Source organism: Felis catus, chromosome C1 (assembly GCF_018350175.1).
Source record: "Felis catus isolate Fca126 chromosome C1, F.catus_Fca126_mat1.0, whole genome shotgun sequence".
NCBI lineage: Eukaryota > Metazoa > Chordata > Mammalia > Carnivora > Felidae > Felis > Felis catus.
The window spans coordinates 79,891,746-79,918,113 of NC_058375.1; the positions used below are offsets into that span (position 1 = coordinate 79,891,746).

Below are 26,368 nucleotides of genomic sequence, written 5' to 3' on the forward strand. Positions count from 1 at the left end.
TTATCTCCTCTTAATTTTATTTTTAGCCTCAGTCCAGTCTCAATCCCTCACTCTGTATTCAAATGTAATTTCCCAGTGACTTTGGAGAAACCTTATTTGTAGAATCTCTATGTGAAGATAATTCAATCCCTAGAGGTTTCCATCTCCACAGTGCACAAAGGCCAGCTGGGGACGTGCTGAGTTGGAGGGGTCGGGGGGGGGGGTGTTGGTGATGACAGGGTAACTGAGCTCTCCTGGTCCCACCAACTAACAGGGCCAACTAGTTAGTTAGCTTAGTTCTCTGGTGCCAAAGTGTTTCTGTGCCTTTCCAAGTAACCCTCCTGTCCCTAGGAGGAGATGCTCCTTGCCCTTACATTCCTGGGGATATGTAGGGCCTTCAAGGTTGCCTGAAACATCACCTGTCCTTGATCTTATTGGTTTTCTCCACCACATCTATGTCCATCCGGATCTTGTACTTCACGTGGGGTGGCAGGGCACTGGTCCAGGGATACATGTCAGGGAACACGACACCAGCCCAGAACCTGTTTTCCTCCAGCAGAGACAGGGCTCGTTGAGTGAGCTGAATTTCATCATCATAGCTTTCAAACTTATCCAGGATCAAGCACTGCAGATAATCACAAAAGTTGAGAGCATTTGAAGAACACCAACAGAAAAGTCTCAGCTGCAAACAAGGGCAGAGGGTAAGGGCTGCTGCCCCAAGGGATGGGTCAAACGCAAGGAGATCTATGAACTTACTGTCTGCTTACCTGTGAGGTCTGGTGTCAATTTTTCACTGTGTCTAGATTTGTGGGTAAAGAGGGCCTACAAATGCTGACTTGCTCTCATCCCTCCAGATTTAGTGAGGGCTGCACTACTCGGCTGTCCAAGGCTGTCCAAATATGCAAGCCTTTAAAATGACAAAAATACTCACAGCTCTCACTCCTCAGCACGGGGAGGCAAGGGAGTGGGGTCACATTGGATACAGGCTGCTTTGAAGATCAGAAAGCAAGCCGATAAAAGAGTTTTAAAGAGAGAGAGAAATAGTCCTAGTGGCGAACCTTCCTGCCTCTCTGCAAACACACAATGATGGCCAGCTGAAGGATTAGAACAAGGAGGAAGAAAGAAAATAAAAGAAAGAGCCAAAATGATTTAGTCAGGAAAATCATTTCCAGTTACAGTTTTGACAGGTAATGTGGGTGGGGGAGAATTTCCTAATAGGTCTTTTTTCTCCCCCGGAAGAGACAAAACTCATTACCCACAAAAAAGCACTAAGAATTTCTTTTAATTTGAACATTGGGGCTTATTCACTTTTATAGATTTGTTAAGGTATTAGACTACACTGGGATCTGATTTTTCCTTAACTTCTTGTTCCTATAATACACTAGGGTTATTGTGTCAATGTTTGTTTCTTAGAATATAACTCACGAGAGGTCAAATGGTCTTGTCTTGATTAATTTGTTCACCGAATACTTACCGAGAGCCTGTAATGTGCCAGAGCCTGCTGGCTCCAGGGATACAAGGAGGAAAGATAAACTTTCTTCTGAAGCTCTAGACCTAATAAAGAGAGGGTTGGAGTATACTAACCATAATACAGAATTACTGGGTTCTGATGAAAGCAAGCCCAGGGTAGTCTGAGAGTCCATCAGTAGCTAAGTCTACATGGAGGGTTATAGGAGGGCTGCCTGGAGGAAGGAACTCCTGAGTAGGATGAAGATAAGGAATTAGCCAAGAGAAAAAATCAAGGGGAAGGTCAGCTCCAGCATAGGGAACAGCATGTGGGGTGTCAGGAGACCTACAAGAACAGAGCAGTGGTTTCCATCTTTGGCTGTGTTTAGAACCACTGGAGAGCTTTACATAGACACCTACTCTCAGACACCACTCCAAACAATGACATCAGACCCTCAAAAGGGAGGGCCAGGGCATCAGCATTGTGCTGAGTGCTCTTTCCAATGTGCAGACAAGTGGCAGTGACCAGAGGTGAGTGGTGACAGGTGAGCACTAGGAAGGTGGATGGGGACATCAGTTGCCCTACTGCACTTGCAGTGTGACCAACCAGCAAAGGGTTTCCTAGGACATGCAGCTTTCCATGCTAACCAGAGGCCTTCAAGACAAACTCTAAAAAGGCGTAAGAAACCAGCGGAAAGTTTTAAGCAAGGGTATGATGTGTGGGGTCCGACTGTGTTTCAGTCACTGGTGAGGCAAGAAGGGAAGCAGGAAGACTGGTTAGGAGGCAGTTGTGACAGAGGCTTAAAGGAACACATAAACTTACACAGAGTCTGTGAGTTATCTGGAATCCTCAGTTTACTGAAGAAGAAACAGAACTGGAGGAGATCTGACAGAGGTCACACAGCTAGCAAGTGGCTGGCCGTGGATTCCCTCCCCACTGTCCGGGAGGCCCAGACTTCCTCCCCTCATGTCAGGAACCTCGGATATAGCCTGGTCCACTGCCCCAACTGTGCGCTTCCAACTGTCTCGTAAAGCAGGAGAGCACAGTTATTATTTATCCTCACTTTGCAGTCCAGGGAACTTAGGTTCCAAGAAGTTGAGTAACTTCCCCAAAGTGGTGGAGTAGGTATCAAACTCTAGCTCACTTGATCCCACAACTAATATCTGAAGTAGAGAAGCAAGGATGGTGGACAGGTCATAAAGGAACTGATCAGACACCTGAGCTCCTGCTGACCTGGTAAGAAGTAGGCAAGCCCAACTCTTCACCCAACCCCTCACTGCTAAGTCTCCTTTAGGAAACCTCAGAGGGTCAACCAGAAGCCTCACTGTGGCCAAGGAGCTGAATCGGAACAACAAAGTACTGCAAACCCACCCTCTTTGGGCCTTCTGAACTAAACTGTCCCACCTCAGGCTCCACATCCTGGGAGCAGGTCCCATGTAATGTTCTCAGTCTTCTAGATAAAAAGAAAGGAAACAAAAGAAACTGTCAGCTTTCCAGATGATATGGGAAAGAGGAACACAGGTAATGAGAAAATATAGAGGGCCAAGGCTTAAGTGACACCATACTAAGTTATCTTAAATGGAAGTGGAATTTCTTTTTAAAATACCAGTAAGTGGGGTGCCTGGGTGACTCAGTCAATTGAGCGTCCAACTTCGGCTCAGGTCATGATCTCGTGGTTCGTGAGTTTGAGCCCCACATGGGCTCACTGCTGTCAGCACAGAGCCTGGAGCCTGCTTCGGATCCTCTGCTCCCCTCTCTCTGCCCCTCCCCTGCTTATGCACTCTCTCTCAAAAACAAGTAACATGTTAAAAAAAAAAAAAAACCACAAGTATAGTCAAAGTATAGTCATATATCACAGAATTAAAAAAATAGGAAATTTTCTTGACCCAGCTATTCTTTTGCAAATAGGCATTGCCCAGCATAGCACTAAAGGACTTAGTACCTCATGACACTGAAAGTCCTAAACATGTGTTTATTTTTTCTGGATGGAACTAACACAGGGTTTGGTATTTTATGATTTCCTTTTTTTTGGGGGGGGGGGGGCAGGGAATATAGATTTTCACCACAGTCTAAGACCAAGGGTGTGACTCCTAGCCCTGGTCAGTACTTAAAAGCACCCTAGGGGGACAGAGAACTGACAACCTGCTTGGGCAAGGAAGCATCAAAACTAAACTGCTAGAGTACATTTAAAAAGGAAGAAAAAGAAACACATTTAAGTTTCCTCTGGGGAGACCCTGTCCAATAAAAATGTAATAAAATAATCTCATTAAAAAAAATCAGTTTGGGTGGCATCTGGCTGGCTCAGTTGGTAGAGCATACAACTATTTGATCTTGGGGTCATAAGTTTGAGCCCCATGTTGGGTATAGAGATGACTTAAAAAAATCTTTAAAAAAAACCCAATAAATTAATAAATAAATCAGTTTAGCAAGTTTAGGTCTGTGTATATAGAATTTTAGTATTGACAATTAAGGTGAATTTGAAATTAAATTTCTAAGATGAAAAAATTATTTTGGGAGATGGGATTCATCATAGTTTAGCTGTGGTACACTGTGACACACGGACTATTCTACAAATTCACTCACAGTATCACAGGGCATTTGGACAGAAGGAGTCATAGAGGTTTTGTGGTCTGATATCCTTGCTTTACTGAAGAGGAAACTGGCACCAGAAGGGCAAAGGGCCTTGCCCAAGATCAATACAGGTCAGGAGCAGAATCTGAATCCGTGTCTTCAAACATCAAGCCTGAAGGGTAGTGCTGTTTCCACACGTTCCTCTAAGAGTAAGCCACACTTACTCTACAAAGTCAGGGCAAGAGAATTCCCAAACAGGAGGATCTCTTGCCCCTGTCCAGCAAAGCAGCACTGTACAGAACTTGTCACATGGTGGAAATGTTCTATATCTGCCCTATCCAATATGGTGGCCAGTAACCAAAAAAAGCTATTGAGCACTTGAAAATGTCTAGCGCATCTGAGGCACTGAATTTTTTCTTTAATTAAAATTTAGCCACATGTTGCCACAGGTTATTGCTTTGGTCATCAAAGCTCTAGAGACAGTAAGTTATCAGAGGTCAAGGGCCATTCTTGTTCACTGTGGTCTCTGGAAGAGTGTTTTCTCGTGAAAAGGATGCAGTAAGTGTTTACTGAATTGAATTGATTTAAATTTAGACATCTTGAATGCTGTAAGAAATATAGCTTTACTACTGTATTTTGAACATAATCCTGTGCACCCTGGATTCAGAGGATAAACTAGGAGTAATTAGTGGAAAGTGAGTTTTTGGTATAATGTTAATGAGAGTGTAACTCTCACTGAGGCAAAAAAGCTAATAAAAACAAATATATTTTAATAATGTGACTTTCTGAGACATCTAGCTCATTCTCTTTGAACTCTCCTTTCATGTCTTAAAGGGAAATCCATACTGGAATAAGCAGCTGATGTTTTCAGTGACATTGTTGAGACCCACAATGACGTGGGCTCCATCCTGGCTGTTTTATCAGGCAGCTGATTCACAGTCATGTTTCCTGCTGCCTCCCCCTAGATTGGTACCCTGATACTCTGTGGAAAAACAAAACTTAATAGGTTCTCAAACACTCATTTCTATCCTGAAACATCTGACCCATTTTCACAGCTATTTTCCCCATCTTGGAAAGTGATATGGCATAGTGTCTAAGAGACAAACAGCCTTGAATGCCATCCCCATTCTGCTGTTTTCTGATTGTATGGTCTGTGTTTCCCTATTGGCAAAACTGAGATACACCCTACCCCTCATAGGTGTGTTTTAAGGGTCATATGACAGTGTTTGGGAAGGGCCAGCCAGTGCCTCCTGGTAAGAATAAAAGCTGATGCTTACTGAAGGCTTACTACATACCCAAGCTGGCCCAAGGGCTTTACTCATATTAACCCTTGAATCCTTACAACCACGTCATGAGGTCAGTTACAATTATCATTCCAAGCTCACGTATGAGGCATAAAGAGGCAAAATTGCTCTGGAGTGAGCCTATTTTTTTTTTAAACCACTTTGTTGGCAAATGATTGACATACATGGAATGAGCCTATATTTTAACCACGGAGGACACTAAATGGTCTCACAAATAAGGGGAATTTGATAAATACCACTTTTATTACTGTTTTTGCAAAATATTTTAAAAGTCAACAAAGTCTAACGGCTTTTAAGCCCCTGCCAAGTTGCCCTTCATTTGTGACAGCTGTCTGTCAGGGAAGGAGGGCAGCTATTTTCTTTCAATAATATGGCTGGGAACACAACCCATCCCAAGCTGATCTACAGCATTTTATCTGGTTCCAACAATACTATAGACTGAAGCCAAAGCCTGTGTCCCTCCTGGGCAATGGGGATATGGGTGGGGGTGTGTCCTAAATCACTAGTGTTCACTAGCTGCTCATTGGCCATCCAGTGAAAGTCAGACAACTCTACCCAGAGGAAGGTCTTATGAAGATAATCCAGAACGTCATCCTCACCAAATCTGCCTCAAGTAAAGGCGCAGTAATTTTGGAAGCTGTTTTGGACATAAGTCAGAAGTTCCTGGGTCATCCTCTGAGATATGACTCATGATGTACCCTTGTATTCTCATGGGGAGGTCACCTGCCTCAGAGCAAGTGGCCTCATTATCTGTTGGTACTTGCTCTTGTCCCTGAAGTTAAAATCTCGGATAATGGGCACGTACACTTATGTGAGTGTGTGCATGAGTGTGTTTGGGAGGCAAAGATGAATGACTAAACCCATAGCTAGGGCCATGGATTTTGGCATATTTGGTTTGGTCTGATTAGCTTATAAGTGAAAGCATAGTAGGCTCTAACAAGGCTGAGGCCATGGAGTCTATCTAGAAAAGCTATCTGATTCTACACAGAGAGAAACTGTATGGTCATGGACGTTAGGGAAGAATACTGTAGGTAGGTAAGAATTGGCCAGTTTAAGGGTCTCAACATAAAGATAGCATCGCTAATGGGAAAAAAATTCAAAGGATATCTTCTGTGAATAAAAAGTCTGTGTCTTATGGCCTCAGAGGCTGATGATTCCAGGCAAATTTTGCAACCAGAGTTCAGAATCTGAAAAGAGAACCATTACAATGCCCTGTGACAGCCAAGGGCAGTAGGACGAGAGAAAAGGCTTCCTCGTTCCCTTCATTTCCCAACTGCTGTAGCCAGACCCCGGTGGCAAGGTGACCAGCACTTGAAGTCCACACAAGCCCTACATTTCCTCGTTGGTTGTTTTGCTGATACTCCCCAGGAAGCAGAGTTCACCCTAGCGGAAGAGGTCCAAGCTCTCTCCACGGCAGGCAGCTGTGCTCAAGAGCCCTAGAGAATGCAGTCATTTGTTTACTCTGCTAAATCAAACACCACCTTGGGAGGAGAAGCTGCAGTAGCAGCAGGCTTCCTTCTTCAACTCTGACCTGCCGGACGCTAAATTCAAACACATTAAGTAATAGATGAATTAAATTATATACCAAGTGGAAGCGTGGCCCAGTGGAGGCAAAGAAAGAATCTCTCTTTTTGTTTGAACTTGATAATCACAGGGGAATGGCACCCTGCGCGGACATATTCTGACTAATACACCCGGGATGTGTCCAGGGATAAGGGAGAGGCTGCACCCTTAGAGATGTAGGCTCTAGGCTCTGTAGTCCTGCCTCTTACATCTTTAACTTCCATACTAAGGCTGAGAACAAAGCAGCTGATGAATGCCAATGGAGGCCTGAGGTGGTCCTGCTGGTGTTAATGTGGACACCTGGGGTTCCTTTTGAAAAGTGCCAATGGATGTGGGCAAACATCCCAGAATGACTTTCCTGGCAGCTCTAGACTCTAACACTTAACATTCATTTCCCACCACGTGGAAAAAGCCACCAAATAAAATAGCTTTGGGCTGCTCAAGTTGGTTGGGATGGTGAGACAGAGAGGCCAAAGGCGCTACAATAAATTTTTATCTAACACACTGGGCACTGTGGACAGACATCTGAAACCTTCTACCACAAAGAGTGAGGAAATGCACTACGACTGGAAAACAAAGGGACAGGAAATGCACAGCTGCTAAAAAAAAAATGTCTGTTTCTAAAACAAATAAATAATGAAACAAAAAAGGCAAGTTGGAGCACAAAGATATACACTGGGCAAAGCCACCAGATAATGCTTTCTATCTAATTGGTCCAAAGAAAGACATAATAACCTGGATAATAATTGCAGAAGACTGGAGCTCTCAAAGCTTTCGAGTTTAATATTCCAACAACTCCAGGAGGTCTATGTTACTGTATTCAAAGTGTTTCATAACCACCAGAGTCAGGCACTGTCCAGTCAGAGCACATTCTGATTACAAATAGCCAGTTCAGCCACTCTGGTAAACACTTCCCAAACTGCAGCTCAGGTTATCACCCTCATTTTTCAGGCGGTGGAATTGTATTGTAGCCCCAAATCACAGAACCCATGAATAAGTGCTGGAGATGGCATCCTGTAACCTACAGAGTAAAAGCTCTCAGAAGCCAGGCCAGCTGACCTTTCCAGTCTCATCTCCAGACACTGCTGCTCCTCCCTACCCCCACCTACTCCCCTGATGCTACAGCCACACCTCTGCGCTGTGATTATGCTCTTCCTGTTGCCTGAAAGTATCTTTCTGCCTTGCTTAGCCAGCAAGTTCAATCTTTTAGACCGAGCATATATGTATTTTCAGTCTTAATTTGGCATGTATGGGCATTTACTTCATGTCACTGCAGCTCCACTAAGATAAAGTGGGAAATCAAAAGATAAATAAGACAGAGTTTCAGCCCTTAAGGGGCTCAGGTCTATGGGGATGGGGAGGCTTATGAACAAATAATTATCAAGGGCTACGATGGAGGGATAACATGTGTAAAGGAAGGCCTGAAAAACAGGCGCTGAGTCCTGAAGGGGAGCCAGCAGGTGAAGGAGGGGAGGAGTCTGGCTGTCCAGGTGGGAGGCCTGGGGCAGCATGCCATCTCATACAATGCGGAAGACTCCTGGAGAAGCTAGACTGGGAATGTCTTCACCTTTACAGCAAGGCGGTAAGGAGCCTTCAGCACTAAGGAGCCTAAGCAGGAATGTCACTAAGGAGCTTTCAGGTGTCACTAAGGAGCTTTCAGCAGCAATTTCATGGTGAAATTGGTTTTACAAAGACCTCACTGGAGGCAATGTGGGAGCTGAGTAGAAGCAGAAGAGAATGGAGATCCAGGGACCAGCTAGGAGAGATAATACAGACTCTGAACAGAGGCCATACGTGGAGAAGGAGAGGAAGCAGGGATTTCAGAGATGATTTGGAGAAGAACTGACAGTTCTTGGAGGATAGGTGACATGTGAATTTGGATTTGTGCAATTTGTTTCTACTCCATCAGACTGAATTATTGTTCTAGAAGTCCTCTGAGAGACCATTAATATAGTGTTATTTAATATCATTCTTATCTCTCCCAATAAAGTGTGAGCTATTAGGAGTCAGGGATTATTTGTATTCAGATGTAGGTAGTTCAGTGCATGCGAATATATGAATGACCAAATCAGCTAAAATCATTTTGGTTTCCCACTCTAAATCTAGTTATTTCCAAGCAGAAAAGTCCCAATCAAAATAATGTCTATCATTCAGAGTATTACAAAATAATTGCTGTCTTCATTCAACTCATTATATAATTTATCCAGACAATACATACTGAGCCCCCACCAATGTGCCCCTCATAGTATAAAAGAAAGAACTTCCTCATTAGAGCCAGACAGGTCTGGACTTGAATTCTGGATCCCCCACTTATCTGCTGCGCTGTTAGGCAAGTCAGTCAACTTCTTTGAGCCTCCATTTTTAATTATATAAAATGAAAACAATCATGCCTACTGGCAGGCAGTTAGGAGGCTTACATGAGATGGCATATAAAAGTGCCTCAAATTCAAGTCCCTTCCCTTCACCCATGACCCCAGCTCACCCCTCACCTGCGTTTTCCTTCCTCAGTCCCATTCTATGCTTCTGAGAGATTGAAGAGGCAGAGAATAAGGTCACTGCTTATGATCTAGTTCATGGCCCTCTAAATAGCACGGCTCTGATGGTATAGACTTCTGCACTTTCTACCTCTCCCCTGATTTCTCTCTAGCTTCCCAGTGCATATCTAGAGCCAACGCATCAACAGAAGAAAGCAGTAGGAGAGATATTCCACAAATATCTACATATCTGACTCTAAGATATTATGTGATCAGTGGCTTTATCTTTCTAATCCTATTTTTTCTTAGGCTAGCCTGAAAAATATACTCCCTGAGCACATTCTGGTTGGGTGGTGGTGGCATGTGGCCAGGAGCATGCAAGGTACAGAGGAAAAGCAGTCCAGAAAATCCCACTATGGCTAATTTATCAGCAAGATAATCACCATGAAGAAAACAAATATTAGCTATACACATATACTGACTGTGATGACATCTGAGGCAAAACCAGTTAATGAGGGCATGTTTTCTCAAGACTTAGGGAAAGGTAGCTTTGACTGGTTCAAATACAATTTTATGCCTTGATTGGAGGTATTTTCATATTGAAATTTGGCTGAATTCAGCTTCTTGATGTGAAATTCAAGACCTGAAATTCAAATATACTATGTAAATTAAGTACACTGTGAACTCTAAACAGTATCCCATTTGTGCCAGGCCTAATCTTTCACTAAACAAAGAAATCAAAGGGGAGGGGTATGTATGTTTGTTTTAACTAAAGGGTAATCAGAGGAATAATTTGTTAATTTTTCCACTGTGTTTTTCTCAAGAAAAAAATATATGTAAGACACACATAAATTATGACCATAAAGTATACATATACCAGTTTAAGAGATTTACCTATGTGAAGACTCATTTGCCTTCAGTCTCCTTAAATGTGAGGAAGACGGTGATCAGAAGGCCTGCAGAAATGAATCTCTCCATATGTTTGAGATGTGAGGCTCCCCAAACACTACCCTCACCCCTTTCCCTAGCCCATTGCCCACGTTCTCACTAGGAAGGCTGCCTTTATGTTCATTTCTTTCTTTTTCCCTGCTAAGGGCAGGGGATCAGAGGATTATGGAATGAATGAGATTTTAGAAGCGTCTTGTTGAGCAGGTACTCTGAGTACAGGAGAAGTTCTAGAGCCACTGGACCACTGTCCACAGAAGTTACAAAATGGAGCCCAGGGCAGAGCCATCCTTCTGGGCCTTCAGGAATGATCTGGCCGTCTTGATTCTAAGCCATTTCACTAAGGTTAATGTAAATAGTAGCTTCATAGTGTCTCATTAAAGTTTACACAAAGTTTTTCAATCTGAGAAAGACTTTACCTGGTCTGTGGTTCAGGGGAAGAGTTGCCATGCATGGAACGTCTCTACTATGCATCCAGCCCTCTCCCATTCACCCTCATAGCCGCCTGAAAAGGAGGGCATTACCACCCCCACCTAACAGCCAGAACCCAAGGTTGAGAATTTATACACATGCCAAACTATCAATGGCATGAACGTACAGACTGCTCTGCACACTTCTCTCATTTTGTCCTGACATCAACTCTTTGAAGTCTGTTGTGTTATCTGGATTTTACATATAAGCCAATCGAGCCTTAGCAGGTAAAGTGAATTTCTCACAGACTTAGCTCATAAGAAGCAGACATTCAGGCCCATTTGTTCTCACTGGACAGCTGAGAAGTTTCCACAAGCAGTAGCCTAAAATTGCATAGAAGTGACCCGGCAAGGCGGCTCCAGGGGATTGAGAACTCTCCAGGCTACTTAATGGAATTTCCAGTAACTAAAGCCTCATTCCAAGTAGAAAGGAAGCAGATTTAACTTTTCTATCAGCTGAAGAGAAAACCAATTAAATCATTCCCTTTTCCTATAAAGACAAAAGGCTTAAAGGTCTTTACTCCTAGTTCTGACAGCTTGTGTTATTGTTCAATATCACATCTGAGTACCACATTGACCTAGATCAACATAATTTTCACTTAAAAGGCTGTTTTTGCTTAATTGTCCTGAAATGATTTTTTTCTTTCTTGGAACACGCAGGGAAGTAGACAACAAGCGTGGCCCAAGAGGAAGTTCTTAAACCTCTTTAGTGCAAGTCATATTCCTGAAAAGGAGAGCTTCATTTGAGTCTTAAATAGCCTGTAAAGAAACATACTTGCTCTCCTGTCCTGAAGAGACTCTTAGAGCCACTGGGGAGGAGGTCTCATCCCCATCTGCTCTTAAGCAGTCATCAGGATGGGAGATGGAGTCTCTTCAAGTCTCTTCCAGACTTCCTGAAGCACAAGAACAAAAGCAGAAAATCCCAGGACCCACTGCAATGATTGGTTTCTTCCTCACTGCACATTTCCCCTTTCAGTTCATCGCCCCCTTGCTTTCCATCTCTCTCCTACCTCTGCAACAGCAGGAAGACCAGACACCTCATCATAATCACCTGCTGGGCTTGTGACTCCACCAAAACCACTCTTAGGAACACTTGGGGGAGGCCACTGGCCTGTGGCCACTATGGCCTTTGCTTAGGAGCACTTAGCTTGGTTAATGGGACTGCAAGGCTCTTGGAAGTCTTGGTGGCTGAGACAGGATATGATCAGCTCCTTCAAAAATCCCTACAAGGGCACCAGGAACAGCTCAGCGGCTGGGTCTGATTTCACTAATACCAGTCCTCTTCCTAAGCCTTATTTTTGGTTGGTTTGTATATTGTTAAAAAGTTAGTATTAAAGTGCTTACTATATTCCAGGAATTGTTCCAAGTGCTTTGCATGAATTAACTCAGTTAATTCTCATATCAAGCCTATTAGGTAAGTACTATTAATATCCCCATTTTACAGATTCAGAAACTGAGGCACAAGTAACAGAGATTTGAACCCAAGCAATATGGTTCTAGAAACTGAATTTTTATCCATCTAAACAGTTGGTATATATTAAGTACCTGTTGGGTTGCCTGGTGCTACATTAAGCATAAGCTACATGGAAAAAATAATCCTTTAAGACCTCTGTGTCACCATGCAAGTGTCAAGTCAAACAAAAGAAGTATTCTTTACTACTGATGTACCTAACAAAAACACTGTGAGAACCAATGAACTCCATTCTGCAAGAATAAAGGAATAGAGCTCTTCTCTTCCATCTCTGCCCCCCGCCCCCCAGAGTCCTGCCTGTGTTATAACCACAGCAGGTGGATGGTAGTGACGTGGCCAGGGATGGGGATACAGGTGGTAGAGGAAGCTCAGAGGACTGAATGGCTAAAATTTATGTTGAAGCAGAAGGGACATCTGAGAGCTGACTCTCAAAGAATGACTGAATGGAAGCTCAACAGATGGGGAAGGAAAAGTCACTTCAGGCTTTTCTGCCTTATGTTTCTTCTTTTGGAGGAAACAGCCTCCTCCACTTTCCAGTAATCCTGCTCAGTCCCTGAGACTCAGATTAAGCTAACTCTGCTTTCCTTACTCCATGGTGGACATATGACCTAGACCTCCCCATCATAGTACACAATCCCCCAAGAGACTCAGGGATAGGTAGAGCCAGGCCAATCAGAGAACTATCCAGGAGTATGCTTATGGTATAGGAAAGCCACTCCCTGTTTTTGCAGAATTTTGGGGGTGAAGAAAATCACTGAGGGCTGTGAGCAGCTGATGCACCACCAGATGGAGAGGGCCGAGCTGAGATTGAAGCTGAGCAGAAGCAAGCACAATGTGAGATGGAAAGACATAAGGATCCCATGGCGTCATTCAATCCCTAGAGCCCCTGAACTTCCAGGTTATGTCCAAAAAATTATCTTTTTCTGTTTAGGCAAAAAAGCTCTAATAAATGGCAGCATTTGCACACAGTAAATCCTGAGCATTCAGCGTATGTCTGAGGGTGGCAAAAGGGCCAGTGGAGAAGAGCAGAAGATGTGTGAGCAAGCGATGATGGGGAAGGTGGGCTGTGGCAGGTGTGGAAGGGATTTCTGTTCCCTGGGGACTGAGTCAGTGAGATTTTAAGCATGAGCGTGATGCCGGCAGATGTGTGTTTGGGATGTAACTCTGGAGAAATGCCTGATCCAACAGAGACTGGACCCTGGAACCCAGGGAAGAAACTACTGGAACAGGCTGGTAGAGAGATGATAATGCCTCCAGAACTCAGAGCCTAGAAAGCAAGAGGTGAAGTTGAGAGATATTTAGGAGATAGATAAAGCTCAGTGTGATGCCATGACATATAATAAGATATATGTATTTGGTCTTTGTCTGTTTCTGGTACAGAGCTCCTAAAACCCTTAGAATTTCCTAAGTGAAGAGCACCATTAAGGTGTGTTTTGTTACGTTCATCATAAGGTGACTTTTATACCTCACCTAAGGATGAGGACTGGTTTCCAGAGGAGCCAATCATGTGATCAGAGGGTAGGAGGGGAGGGAGAGAAGTGGGCTGGAAACTGAGTTCAATCACTAATGGCCATGGTTTAATCAATCATGCCTAAGTAATAAAACCTCCATAAAAACTTAAAAGGATGGGGTTTGGTGAGCTTCTGAATTGGTGAACATGTGGAGATTTGGAGAGAATGGTGTGCCCAGAGAGGACACTTAAGCTCCACACCCTTTCCCTTGCCCTCTGTATCTCTTCCACTTGGCTGTTCCTGAGTTATATCCTTTTATAATAAACCAGTGATCTAATGAGTAAAATGTTTCTGAATTCTGTGGGCTGCTCTAACAAATTAACTGAATCCAAGAAGGATTCATGGGAACCTGTGATCTAAACTTGTGGGCAGAAGTGAGGGTGGTGTCTGAAGTAGGGTTGGGGGCCAGTGTCATGGGACTGAGCCCTTAACCTGTGGGATCTGATGCTAACTCCAGGCAGTGTCAGAATTGAGTTGAAATGCAGGACATCCAGCTGGTGTTGAAGAATTTCTTGGTGGTATGGGAAAAAGCATCATGTGTTAGAATTGGGTGCACAATTATCCTCGGTGACTGGACATGACAGAGGCAGTAGAGGGGTCAGTAGGGCAGGCTCTGAATTCAGACACACCCAGATCTGGATCTTATCTGCTATACATAACAGCTACAGGAGGAGATCTTATTTAGCTTCTTTAAGCCTCAGCTTCTGCATCTGTAAACTAAGAATGATTACAGTGCACACTTTGTGGAGCTCTTGTGAGGACTAAATGAGCTAATATGTATAAAAGCACGTAGCACAGTGCCTGGCACAAAGAAACACCCAGTAAATAACAGCTGTTGGGTCAAATGTGAAGAAGGTAAAAAGGATGACCCTAAAATCTCTGGCTTGAGAATTAGGAACAGTGCTGAGCTCCAAGAAGACATCCATACGACTAACAGACACATGAAAAGATGCTCAATGTCACTCATCATCAAGAGAAATACAGATCAAAACCACAATGAGATACCACCTCACACCTGTCAGAATGGCTACACTTAACAGCTCAGGCAATGACAGAAGTTGGCAAAGATGCGGAGAAAAGAGGAACCCTCTTGCACTGCTGGTGGGAATGCAAACTGGTGCAGCCACTCCGGAAAACAGTATGGAGGTTCCTCAAAAAATTAAAAATAGAAATACCCTACAACCCAGCAATTTCAGTACTAGGTATTTACCCAAAGAATATAGCAGTGCTGTTTCGAAGGGAACATGAACCCCAATGTTTATAGCAGCACTATTGACAATAACCAAAGTATGAAAACAGCCCAAATGTCCATTGACGGATGAATGGATAAAGAAGATGTGGTGTATATATATACAATGGAGTATTACTCAGTGATTAAAAAGAATGAAATCTTGCCATTTGCAACAACATGGATGGAACTAGAGTGTATTATGCTAAGTGAAATTAGTCACAGAAAGACAAATATCATACGACTTCAATCATATGTGGAATTTAAGATACAAAACAGATGAATATAAGGGAAGGGAAGCAAAAATAAGATAAAAACAGTGAAGGGGACAAACCATAAGAGACTTTTAAATACAGAGAACAAACTGAGGGTTGCTGGAGGGGTGTTGGGTGGGGGAATGGGCTAAATGGGTGAGGGGCATAAAGGAAGGCACTTGTTGGGAGAAGCACTGGGTGTTGCATGTAAGTGATGAGTCACTAAATTCTACTCCTGAAATCATTATTACGCTATATGTTAACTACCTTGGATGTAAATTTTAAAAAATAAACTAATTAATTATAGAAGGAAAAAAATGAAAATCATTCCTATTGTAAGAAAAAAAAAAGGAATAACGCTGAGGACAGGGATCAGGGTAGGAAATGCTAGAGGAGGACAGATTTTACGGGAGGAAAATCTGTTTTGGGATATAGTGAGTCTGATGTGCCTGCAGAACCTGGGGGTGAGAGTTTCTACAAAGCAGTGGGACCTCAGAACTTGAGGCCAATGATGACTGAAGCTATGGCAGACAAGAGAGGGCTGAGGACAAGCACAACTACGGTATAGGCCACAAGGGAGGAGGAGCAGCCAGGGTGGAGTCAGGGAGCCATCAGGAGGTAGGAGATGTAAAAAGGGAACTGTTTCAAGTGTGCATAAGCTATTAGAGAACAGGATCCATCTCTGTTTGGGAACTGTGAGAATTCCTGGTTCATCAATGGGGAAAATGAGATGCCTTACCTCCAGATATCTACTAGCCAGGCGTAGGGTGCGATCAGTGATGTTAAATACATCCCTCCAGTCAAAGTTGGCCACGTCATCAGCCTGATTCTCTTGAGGACCCTTATACAGGAAGTTCAGCACAGTTTCTACAGTAATACCTTCCTCATCAAGCTGACTATTCAAGAAGTCTTTCACTGTTGGGTTCTGCAGGGTGTCCTTGGGAGGAAGCAATGTTATTACATTATTATTATATTACTTAAAGATTCCATAGGATGTCTGGCTTTGTTTCAGGCCATTTCCAATTTTTAACGAATAGGGATAGACTTTAAACCTCTCTAAAAAGCTAGTGGGTTTCATTCCACGATAAGGCATACCTATCTATATCCAATTTCCCTTAAATACACAGGTCTGTATAGAAGAAAAATGTGTATGTTGGGGGTTGGGAAGAATGGCAGGGAAAATGGTATATTGGAAGCTTTCTTTTTGTTGTTTTTTTTTGTTATTGTTGTTGCTGTTGTTCTCTTTTAATTATCCCTGCTATAGAAGACTCTGGTCTCCTGGCTTTGCAAAGTTGGTAACGACAGCAGACAGACATACACAACCACCTTTGCAGTTACAGAGCTGGCCCCTTGGGGAGATGATCCTTTGAATCTGAGGCCCTCAAGTGAATCTATAAAAGCAAGAAACTTCAGGAAGCCACTGATACTGTGGCAGTTTGCACCATTTTCCTCAGATTTTAAGAAACATTTCCCACCCAAAGTCAGTGACTCCAGAACTAGTGCCTTTGGCCCATGCTTGTTATATTTCGATCCAACTCCAGTAGATCAACCCTTACCGAGAAAAGGAAATAAATGGAACTTTCTTGGCCCTTCTCCTCCCCTCCCCCTGCCACACGTACTCTGATCATGGTCATCTGTGTGCTCTTGTCAAAGAAGTACCAGATCTGGGGGCCTACTTCTTCCCAAGCTTTGACCAACTTCCTAAGGCGCTCCAGCTCCTCAAAAGTTGAGTTGGCCTAAAACCAGAGACAAGAACAGAGAGGAAAAAAGTGAGAGAGAACTTTTTATTCTACTTTCCCCGCTCCTGTCACAAACCCTCAGTGTTTGAGAAAGGATTTCAAGGAAGCATCTTTATTTTCTCAGTCTACTGATATTTCCCAGAAAAATATGCTACTTCCCAGCCTCCACAATGACAGAATCTGTTTCTTAATACCTCAGAGATACATGTAATATTGATGATGCTATTGTCTCAGAACCTCATTAAAGCTAGATTTGGACTCCCTCTGAGGAAATGCTCTTCCTCCCTTCTTCCCTTTGTTCCTGGGTAGCCAGGGTTCAGAGAACAGTGATCCCTTCCATTAGATAAAATTCAGGCTCTGGGGAAGAAAACCTCATTGTAGGTTTTATAGAGAAGGGAGGGCCCAGCCAGTGACTCTGGCACAAAGCATTCCAATGATGACTGTGGATGGGGGAGGAACCCAAGACTCCACTAAGCAAAAAACAAACATAAGGCTTGCTACCAGAGGGATATGAGTACTTGAGTGCCTGTGTGCATTTGCCTGTGTGCATGTGCACAGGCACGCATGCTCTTCCTCACTCTCTCATTCTTCTGGGAGGTCCAAGGTAGAAAAGGCAAGACTAGCTGGGACCTTACATTCTGCAGTATTCTGCGAGCTGCAGGAGAATCTGGAGTAAAGAGGATTTTTCCCATCAGCAAAGGTTTTGCTGCCCTCCAGGCTATTTTGGTGAGAGGGTTTGACTCCAGGCTCTGGATCAATGCATTACAAAAGGTCGCTGCCAGGAGAGAAGGGACAGATTTTAAAGAAACTCCAGTTGCTCAGAGCTAAACATAGTCATTAGTGTGTTCAAATCACATGTCTCATTCAACTCTATGCTGGAGGATTTGACAAATAACCTAAATTAATAGGCTGTACCCCACCAATAACAAGCTCATCATTAGTAAGTAACAAAATGCCACAGTGCATCTCAATAAGGGCCTCATCAGAGAAACAAAGGATGGGGTTTGCCCTGTGGTTTATTCTGCTTTAGAAGGAGGCTGAGAAGCCTGCCTGGGATTATAGCAAGGAACAGATGCCATTCTCACATGCAAGGGACAAGAAGCCAAACAAAGCCTCCCCTTGGAATCTCAGCTCTAGTCTCAATAATTTCCCTCCACATAGCTGCTTAATTTGTCGTGTGGGCTATCTTAGGGCACAGCTACTTCTGGTGCGTGCCTTGCTGCCTCTTTTCAATTTTTAACTAAAAGGTCACCCGGTTGTATTTCTTCCCCACTCCACCCTCCCGTACCCCACAGAAGCCTCCCCCTCCCAAAATAATAAGACGGGAAAGATGGCTTGCCAGGGACCTGCCATTTGAAACGTAACTCAGTACTGCACACACAGAATATCACTGCACTGTGTTTGTAAAAACATCCTGCAGCCGTGTTTATTTGCCACGGCCCTTCTGACCTGAGCTTTGCTTGTAACTCTGGGTTGCCTCCTCATTTATCTTTCTTCCCTTCTTCAGAACTTAACCCTAGTTCAGTCAGATCAGTGGAAAATGTCCCCTCTGTTCCCCTTCCAAGTGGGTCTCAGTTCTTTCCCTGGCTCATATCCAAAATGTTTTTATGAGCATTGCCCCTTTCCTCCAAGGGGAAATGGACTTTCTGGAAGAAGATTCTTTGCCTGGGGCCCCTTAACAAAACCAACTTAACCCCAGGACTGGGGTTCCCTGGAAGTGTTAAACCATCAGCTTCACCAACATCAGATGCCATTTTACATACACATGACTCAGAAAACTTACTTGTTCTTTTGTCATAAGAATAGACAGGATCTTTCCTTGCGGAGTCAATCCCTAGGAAGGCCTTATAGTTATTGTCTTCATACCAGTTGAAGGAGAACACTCGAGAGCCTCCTCCCTCTGGGTAGCCACACAAGAGGTCAGACAGGATGCTCATCAGCTGTGTGAAGGTCTCTGGACCCCCAGCCTGCATGAGAGGCCTGGTCACCCACAGCAAGTCTTGAACACTCGGTTGATGAACGAACTAAGGCAAGGCAAATGCTTCGGGTTATTTTAAGGCAGTTAGAATCATCATCACTGTGATGCCAGAGCTGCAAAGTTTGGGGAGACCTCCACATATGCGTTTAACTTTCATATTGAAAAGAAAACATACATATTCTCAGCAATTATTAATCTAGCTGTGAAATAAAAACCGTCTTCCATCTACTCAGGGCCTAAAAGGAAACTAGGATGAGGCTCAAAGAAAATCAGAGTGAATTCCAATGTATTTTCCTATCACTTCTTTTTTCCAGTACCCTTTATCTGAATTCCTTGGTAATATGTCCTTGGATAAATGTAGAGAATATTTCTTTACAAGCCAGTTCTTGGATTCTGTTACCCCTCAAGATGGGGATACTGGAAAAAAATGGAAATAAAATGATAAAGGAATGGTTCCATCCTAAAAAAGCAAGATCACAGCAAATTTCTTTGGCTAAGTAGTTTAGAATTTAGTTTCTTATATTTGGAAAATTACCTTCTTATTAGCTTAATTTTATCAAAGGTGAATTCTTCTATTTCCCTGAAATGTGTAGTTTGTAGTTTCTGTGTGTGTGTGTGTGTGTGTGTGTGTGTGTGTGTGTGTGTGACTTAAGATGCAAGCAAATATAGAACCAAGTCTCCATTCTTGGAAAAACAAGTTGTAAATTCTGCACCATACTAAGAACAGGCTGGTGGTCTTCTCCTCTCCTTGTGGGTACCTGTGGTCCTTGCTGGACTCATCCTCTGAAAGTAGATCTGTAATGCTAAGAACTAAGTTGAGGGTTGCCAGAGTTGTCAGAGTCTCAGGTTCCATATGCCACCTGGCTTTGGTTTAGGGGAAAATACAAAATAAAAACAATGCTGCTTTTATTCCCCAAACACACTTACTGCTAATTTCCAAAGGCACTTGGGAATTAAAAAAAAAAAAGAAAGAAAACATTAGGATTCAAATCACAGGAGACTTAAAACAGTTCCCCCTACTTCAGTAAGTGATGTTTACCTGCCATCCCTGTCTTTGTCCACATGCCAACACTTGCCCTCTGAAACTGTTGAGTGCTGTGTAGAATCTACACTGTGAGTCATGCCTATAATCACAGTCTAGGCTTCAATAATAAAGTTGGAATCTCAAATTGCTTCGACAACAGTAAGTCTTATGATAAGTCTTGAAAGAGGTTATTATCATTATTATGTTGCTCATTTAATCAAAGCACTTGGAGATGAAGGGGCTGTTCTGGGGTCAAATGGTCTAGTATCAGTTAATATAAACTGAGCCATCTGCTGCAACCCAGTTCAGAAATGCTTACACTTGCTATCTAGACAGGCAAGAAGACTTCTGGGACTCCCACACGGAATGAGGAGTGTTGATATGTTTTGGGAACTTTTTTCACATCCTCTACCATTTTCTACCCTATTATACTGCTAAGAATTTTTTAAATGCTTATGAAGAAAAGAATGTCAGAGACTCCCACTAGAACAGGTGGCCATCAGTACAATGGACCTTTCTCTAACTTTCCCTCATAGCAGCACTCACACCCTGCTCAGGATGAACTTAGTTTTATGCAGACAGATCCCGCAATGCAATTTTCCAGGTTGGCTAAGCCCAAGTCAGCTGAGAAATACTGGAGGGCAGAAATGTTTGGCAAAAATCATACTTCAGCTTTTGCCTCCCTTTCATAATCACACTTGAAGGGAACTGTTTATTTTACGTTGCTCTTCCCCATTAGATTGCATGTTTCACAGGATAGTGATCATACTTGTCTCTTCATTATTATGCCCCCAGTAGTTTTCATCTATTGAGTGGAGAATCAATTCCTATATGGAAAAGGCTTGGGCAAACAGATGTTAATTAAAACATGCACTTCTTTCACAAAACACAAAAATGTCAATTATTTTATGATGGAACGAGTCAATATATTTAAGACACTTTAAAATAGTGCCTGTAAGCACTCTGTAAGTATATGTTGTTGCTATTTGCAGTATAGATTTTAGGTGAATTGTAAAAGCATAAGAGGATGAACCACATCAATACTGGAAGGAATTAGATTCAATGCAAATCCACTGATAATCTGCCACACAAGACAAGGTGCCATTTCTTCCTAGGTGTGAAATCAGAACCATGGTTCCCTTCTTTTTGCCTCCAACCTAGGAGCACAGATAATTAGGATATGAACAGGTGCTTTGAAGTTACTAGATGGAAAGTTCAAACAGTACTTCTCCTTGAACAGATCTAAGGTAAAATTAAGTTGTTTGATATAGTAAGTGTGGTAAAATGGTGGAAAGATATAATAAAATTATCACTAGTATCATCAGGCTACTTACCTCTTGAATTCTTGATGACATAACAGATAATATTCTTCCCCAGGATCTCAGATTGATACCTGGAGAACTGCTGTCCAGGAGTGTGGGAAGCTATGATTGATAGGAAAAAATATATAAAAAGTTTATAGTATGTGTATATACATATATATGTATAGGTTATACGTATACACATGGGTGCTATCCGATCTCCTGTATGCTTGAAAAACATTTCCTCCCTTTTTTTCATCACAGGACCTCTTCTGCTAAATTAGTTTCAAAAGCAAACTTGTTTTATCTAATTCAGAAAAATCAATTCCGAGTGATGCCGCTGAGCTAGCCAATCACAAATAGTTTCACCGTGACATTAAATATGCCAAAGCGATTCTGATTGCTGGTTTAGCAACATCAAACAGGGCTCCTGGAGGAAGGAAAACAGCACAGCTGCTGGACTGTAAGGGAAGGCTGTGCGCAGAGGTGCCCATCTGTGTACCTTGGGCTCTGCAGATACTCTCAGGCTTCCGCACTGTTCACGTCTCTGCTCCCTTTGTGGCCTTTCAAGTAGGCTGTGACCCTTCCTCTGTTCAACACTATTTTCTTATATGGAAGATTTGGCTAGTTATGTCATGCTGCTTTTTTTTTTTTTTTTTTTTTTTAACATTTTTATTTATTTTTGGGACAGAGAGAGACAGAGCAAGAACGGGGGAGGGGCAGAGAGAAAGGGAGACACAGAATCGGAAACAGGCTCCAGGCTCTGAGCCATCAGCCCAGAGCCTGACGCGGGGCTCGAACTCACAGACCGCGAGATCGTGACCTGGCTGAAGCCGGACGCTTAACCGACTGCGCCACCCAGGCGCCCCTGTCATGCTGCTTTTAAAGCTGCTGCTGTAGCTTTGAAAAGTTTCCTTGCAGATTATCTAGTTGACGGCAGTGTTCTGGTGATCCCAGGCCCATGTGACAACACAAAACTATTCACCACTTTCTGTCTATATGGGGAATGTGGAAGCCCACAAGTTTGCTGGCTCCAAACCTGAGCCCAATTTGAAAAATTCACTTTCCTGAAACCAAGTTCTAGTCCTGAGTGAATGGCTTCATTCTTTATAGTTTCAGAACTGATTGAACCACTGATCCTGTGTCTTTTAGGAATGAATTCTAAGTTTTAAGATGGTGGTCTTCAAAGTGCATCTTGAGTACGTCTGCAGGGGCTTTGCATTTTTAACAAAATCAATGTGTAATATCTGACTCAAATATCTGTGGACCACAAGCCACAAGCCTCAGCTTTTTATGTGCCAAGGTGGTTCTCCTAAATGATGGGTGGGCTGATCCAGCCACGGCATAGCTGAGAAGCAGGTGGAATTAGGGTGTGAGCAGTCTAGCCTCCCATTTCAAGCAGTGGTCCCGCCCTCCCTTCTCCCTGCTGTAGGTGCAGGGGCCCTCGCATTCTCTCTGACCTGGATACTGGAGAATAAATATAGGCACACTCATGGAACATCAGCATTTCTAGCTCATTTCCTAGCTGGAAAATGAAAGGTTTTGTTCTGAGAGCTACAAAGCAGACAGGAGAACAATTTACCAGAGGAAGTAGCAGCAAAGCCACCACTGAAACTACACCACTGAGAAGCATCTTCTCTCCTTAACCTTCACACTGAGCCTAGCTATTGGTCTTGCCAGGACTTCTTTTCAAACTCCTTGAAAATAGTTTCAGCATACGCTGGGCAAAGCACTTTAATTCCTGTTTTCGTTCCATGGGAGGGTGGGGCTGAGAACAGTGGGCAGGGAGGAAACCAGCAGGTAAAAATGTATGCCAGTGGCAAGTTATCACCAACTCCTGTTGATTCACCTCCTAAGTACATCCAATAAGATCTATTAGAGATGAAAGGAGATCTCTAAGAGATACAGCAATAAAATGTCATGTGTGCACCTTATTTTGATTCTGAACCTAATAAACCAACTGCAACAATCAGAGGGAAAGTGAACATGATTGGGTATCAGATAATATTAAGGAATTATTGTTTTGTTGGGTATGATCACAGAATTGTGGTTTTGTTAAAACAAGTAAGTTTTCATCTGTTAGAGATACAAAGGGAAGTATCTAAGGGTGAAATGATATGTTGCCTGTGATTTGCTTTAAAAGATTTCAGGGAGGGGCTCCTGGGTGGTTCAGGTGGTTGAGTGTCCAACTCTTGATTTCAGCTCAGGTCATCATCTCATGGTTCATGGGTTCAAGCCCTGCATGGGCCTCTGTGCTGTCGGTGTGGAACCTGCTTGGGATTCTCTCTCTCTCTCTCTCTCTCTCTCTCTCTCTCTCTCTCTCTCTCTCTCTCTCTCTCTCAGAATAAAAAAAATATATATCGGGGGAAAAAAAGTGAGGAACAGATTATAATAACAGTCAAATGTTGAAAATAGCTGAAGCTGTGTGACAGATAAATGGGAGTTCATTATATTAGTCAACTTTTATACTTATTTCTGTAATAGAAAGTTTTAAAAATAGAGCCTATTTACAAGCAAAAATAAGTAAATAGCTGAATAAATGAATACTAAATAAATACTCCCTCCTATCCTTTTTCTCTCCCTCACTAGGACTGCCTTTGCCCATGCTCTCCATGCCTCTCTCCCAGAACACTTCATCAGAATAGCCTTCCTGATGGACCCTAACTTCTAGATTCCTTCCTTCCAATGCATTCCCCAAACTGTAACCTGAGTTACTTAACAGGCCAATCCAACCATGTCACCTCTCCTGCTCAAAGATCTTATATAGCTCCCTACTGCCTCCAGGAGAAAGAGTCAGTATCAGTGCTATACACACATGGCCTCTCATGAACTGGTACATGGCTCCCCCTCTAGCCTTCTCTCTTGCTTCTCTTCCATAGAGCTGGACTTCTTTCTACATTTCCTAATATGTAGGTCTATCTGATTTTGCTAATGGTGATAATGCCTAGCTTAAAAAAACTACATTGCCCAGCCTCCCTTGTATATGGGGTGATCATGTGACAAAACTGGACCAATATGGTATCAGGAAAAGTCACGAAGTGGGGCTTCTGGGGAACGCCATTTGAAGGAGGAACACTGGAACACTGCTTGGAACACTGATGTGCTGAGAGAGGTAAAGCAGACATCTCAAGATCACCAGATGACAAGCACATGCTAGGGATGAGTGGCAGATGGAAGAGGAGCCTGGGTTCTTGGGAAAATTTGTGGAGCCTCCACATCACTCCTGAATGACCTACTGCAGGACCCTGCTTTGGAAAGAATATGAAACCCACTGTTTTTTTCAGCATTCTGTTACAGTTTCTAAGTGACATAACTACACATTTGACAAATAGGAATAGACCGTCTGCTATGTGCCAGGTGCTGGGGGGGGGGGGGGGCGGGTATTGCAATGATCAAAACAAAGCTCTCCCTTTAATTAAGTTTACCTTCAAGAATCTCACTGATGTATCTTCAGCTTTCCTTTCACTATTCTCACATATATGTGCTCAAGATCCTCACATGTGAGAGAACTTCCTCTGATGCCTTATTCCCTGGTAGCTACAGTCTAACTGCCTTCCTCCACTCTCTATTCCCAAATTTCTTGGAAAAGTAGTCCATGTTCAGTGACATCAATTCATCACCAATACTTCTGTCCTCCATCCTCACCATCCAACCAAGATGCTATAACATTCTAGCTAAATCCCCAGTTTCTTCCTAGTTTTTACGTCTAATAGATACTTTTGATTCTTGTGTTTTCAGACCTCTCTGCTTCTCTCAACACTTTTAATCATGTCCTTTTCATTCCTCAATGTCTGTGACACTGCTCTTCTCTGGTTTGCTCTGATTTTTCTCTGATTTTTCCCATGAGCTCTTCTGCCTCCACCTTCTCTTCAGTGCTGAGGTTCCTGAGGGCCTCTGTGGCCTCACTCCTCTCACTTTGCATACTCTCTCTGGATAGTTTCATTCCCCTCATCATTTAATCTGCTACCTTTTTGTTGATGACTTCTACTCCCAACCTCTACCCCAACCATCTGCTGGACCTTTGCCCAGATCCAACTCATCCTAAACTAATCACATCACCATGCCCAGACCAGCTTCTGCTCTTGTGCACACTTCTTCAGCTGGTGGCACCAACTTCTGCCCTGTTACCAAAGCTCAAAGCCTAAAAGTCATCACTGATCCATACCCATTCCCATTCCATTGTCAAAATCCTCAGCCTAGAGACCTAGGAACTGGTACTCAGTCTGAGTGTGGGGCAGGATAAGCCCTCAGATTGCAAAGAGGGTAGCCAAGGGACATATGAAAAACTGGTATGGGAGGAAGCTGGAGTCAAGGACTAGAGTCCTAAGTGCAGAGAAATAAAGCAACCAGGACCTAGGTAATGAGAAGGAACCCAAAAGGGGCTAGGAACCCAGAGCGTGGAAAATAAAGAACTGTCACATTCATGTGTCCGAAGAGATTGGACATCAGTAAGTCACCAGCTCCAACTGTTTTTAATTACTTCCCCTTCTTTGTGAGTTTGTTGTCTATTTTCCTCATTTGACTGTGGGCTGAGGATGATCGGAGGCTGTGTTTTACATAAGTGGACATCTTTTCTCCATCCCCTCTTTTACCTCCATAGGTTCTAGGCATAGTCTGCTCTTAAAACTCCATCCTGCGTCAAATTCAACCAACACACAGGTGAAAAGCACCTGTGTCTCTGTCATATCTACATATCAATATGGATAGATTTCTACATATACACTTTTGAAGGCCCTTAATTTTGCTTTTGAAATTATTTAGCTTTGGGTAGCTCACCTAATGAATGATCCAATATGATTTCTTAGCAATCATTGCAAATACTTAGGAATGTTTGTAAAGTTGGACTACAAACAAGCTTTTGAATTTTAAATTTTATGAATACTAAATTTAACTAAACTTGAATAATATTATCTTCCTTAAACATTCAATGTAATGCTTATTAATTTCAGTTTTAAAGCTTTTTCTTTGTATTTCAGAGCCATAATTTTTTTTTTTTATTTTCAAGTCTCAAACATTCTTGTAGGCCTCTGCAAAGCTACACCTATCACTTCAGAGCCTAATAAATAAAATGGCCAACCCATCCCATTCCACCCCATTCTCACCACCACT

At 42.9% G+C, this 26,368-nt stretch overlaps 1 protein-coding gene across 3 annotated transcripts in view; it reads right to left on the reverse strand.

Annotated features, from left to right (window-relative positions):
- ABCA4 (ATP binding cassette subfamily A member 4) overlaps positions 1 to 26,368 on the reverse strand; it is a 132,069-nt gene that overhangs the window by 74,742 nt on the left and 30,959 nt on the right. For all 3 annotated transcript variants that reach the window (XM_045036217.1, XM_019837464.3, XM_019837465.3), the window contains 6 exons: positions 21,293 to 21,382; positions 18,740 to 18,980; positions 17,592 to 17,731; positions 16,837 to 16,953; positions 15,957 to 16,154; positions 399 to 604 (listed from right to left, as the gene is read on the reverse strand). In XM_045036217.1, the coding sequence (XP_044892152.1) occupies positions 399 to 604; positions 15,957 to 16,154; positions 16,837 to 16,953; positions 17,592 to 17,731; positions 18,740 to 18,980; positions 21,293 to 21,382 (992 nt within the window). The remainder of the gene's footprint in view (positions 1 to 398; positions 605 to 15,956; positions 16,155 to 16,836; positions 16,954 to 17,591; positions 17,732 to 18,739; positions 18,981 to 21,292; positions 21,383 to 26,368) is intronic.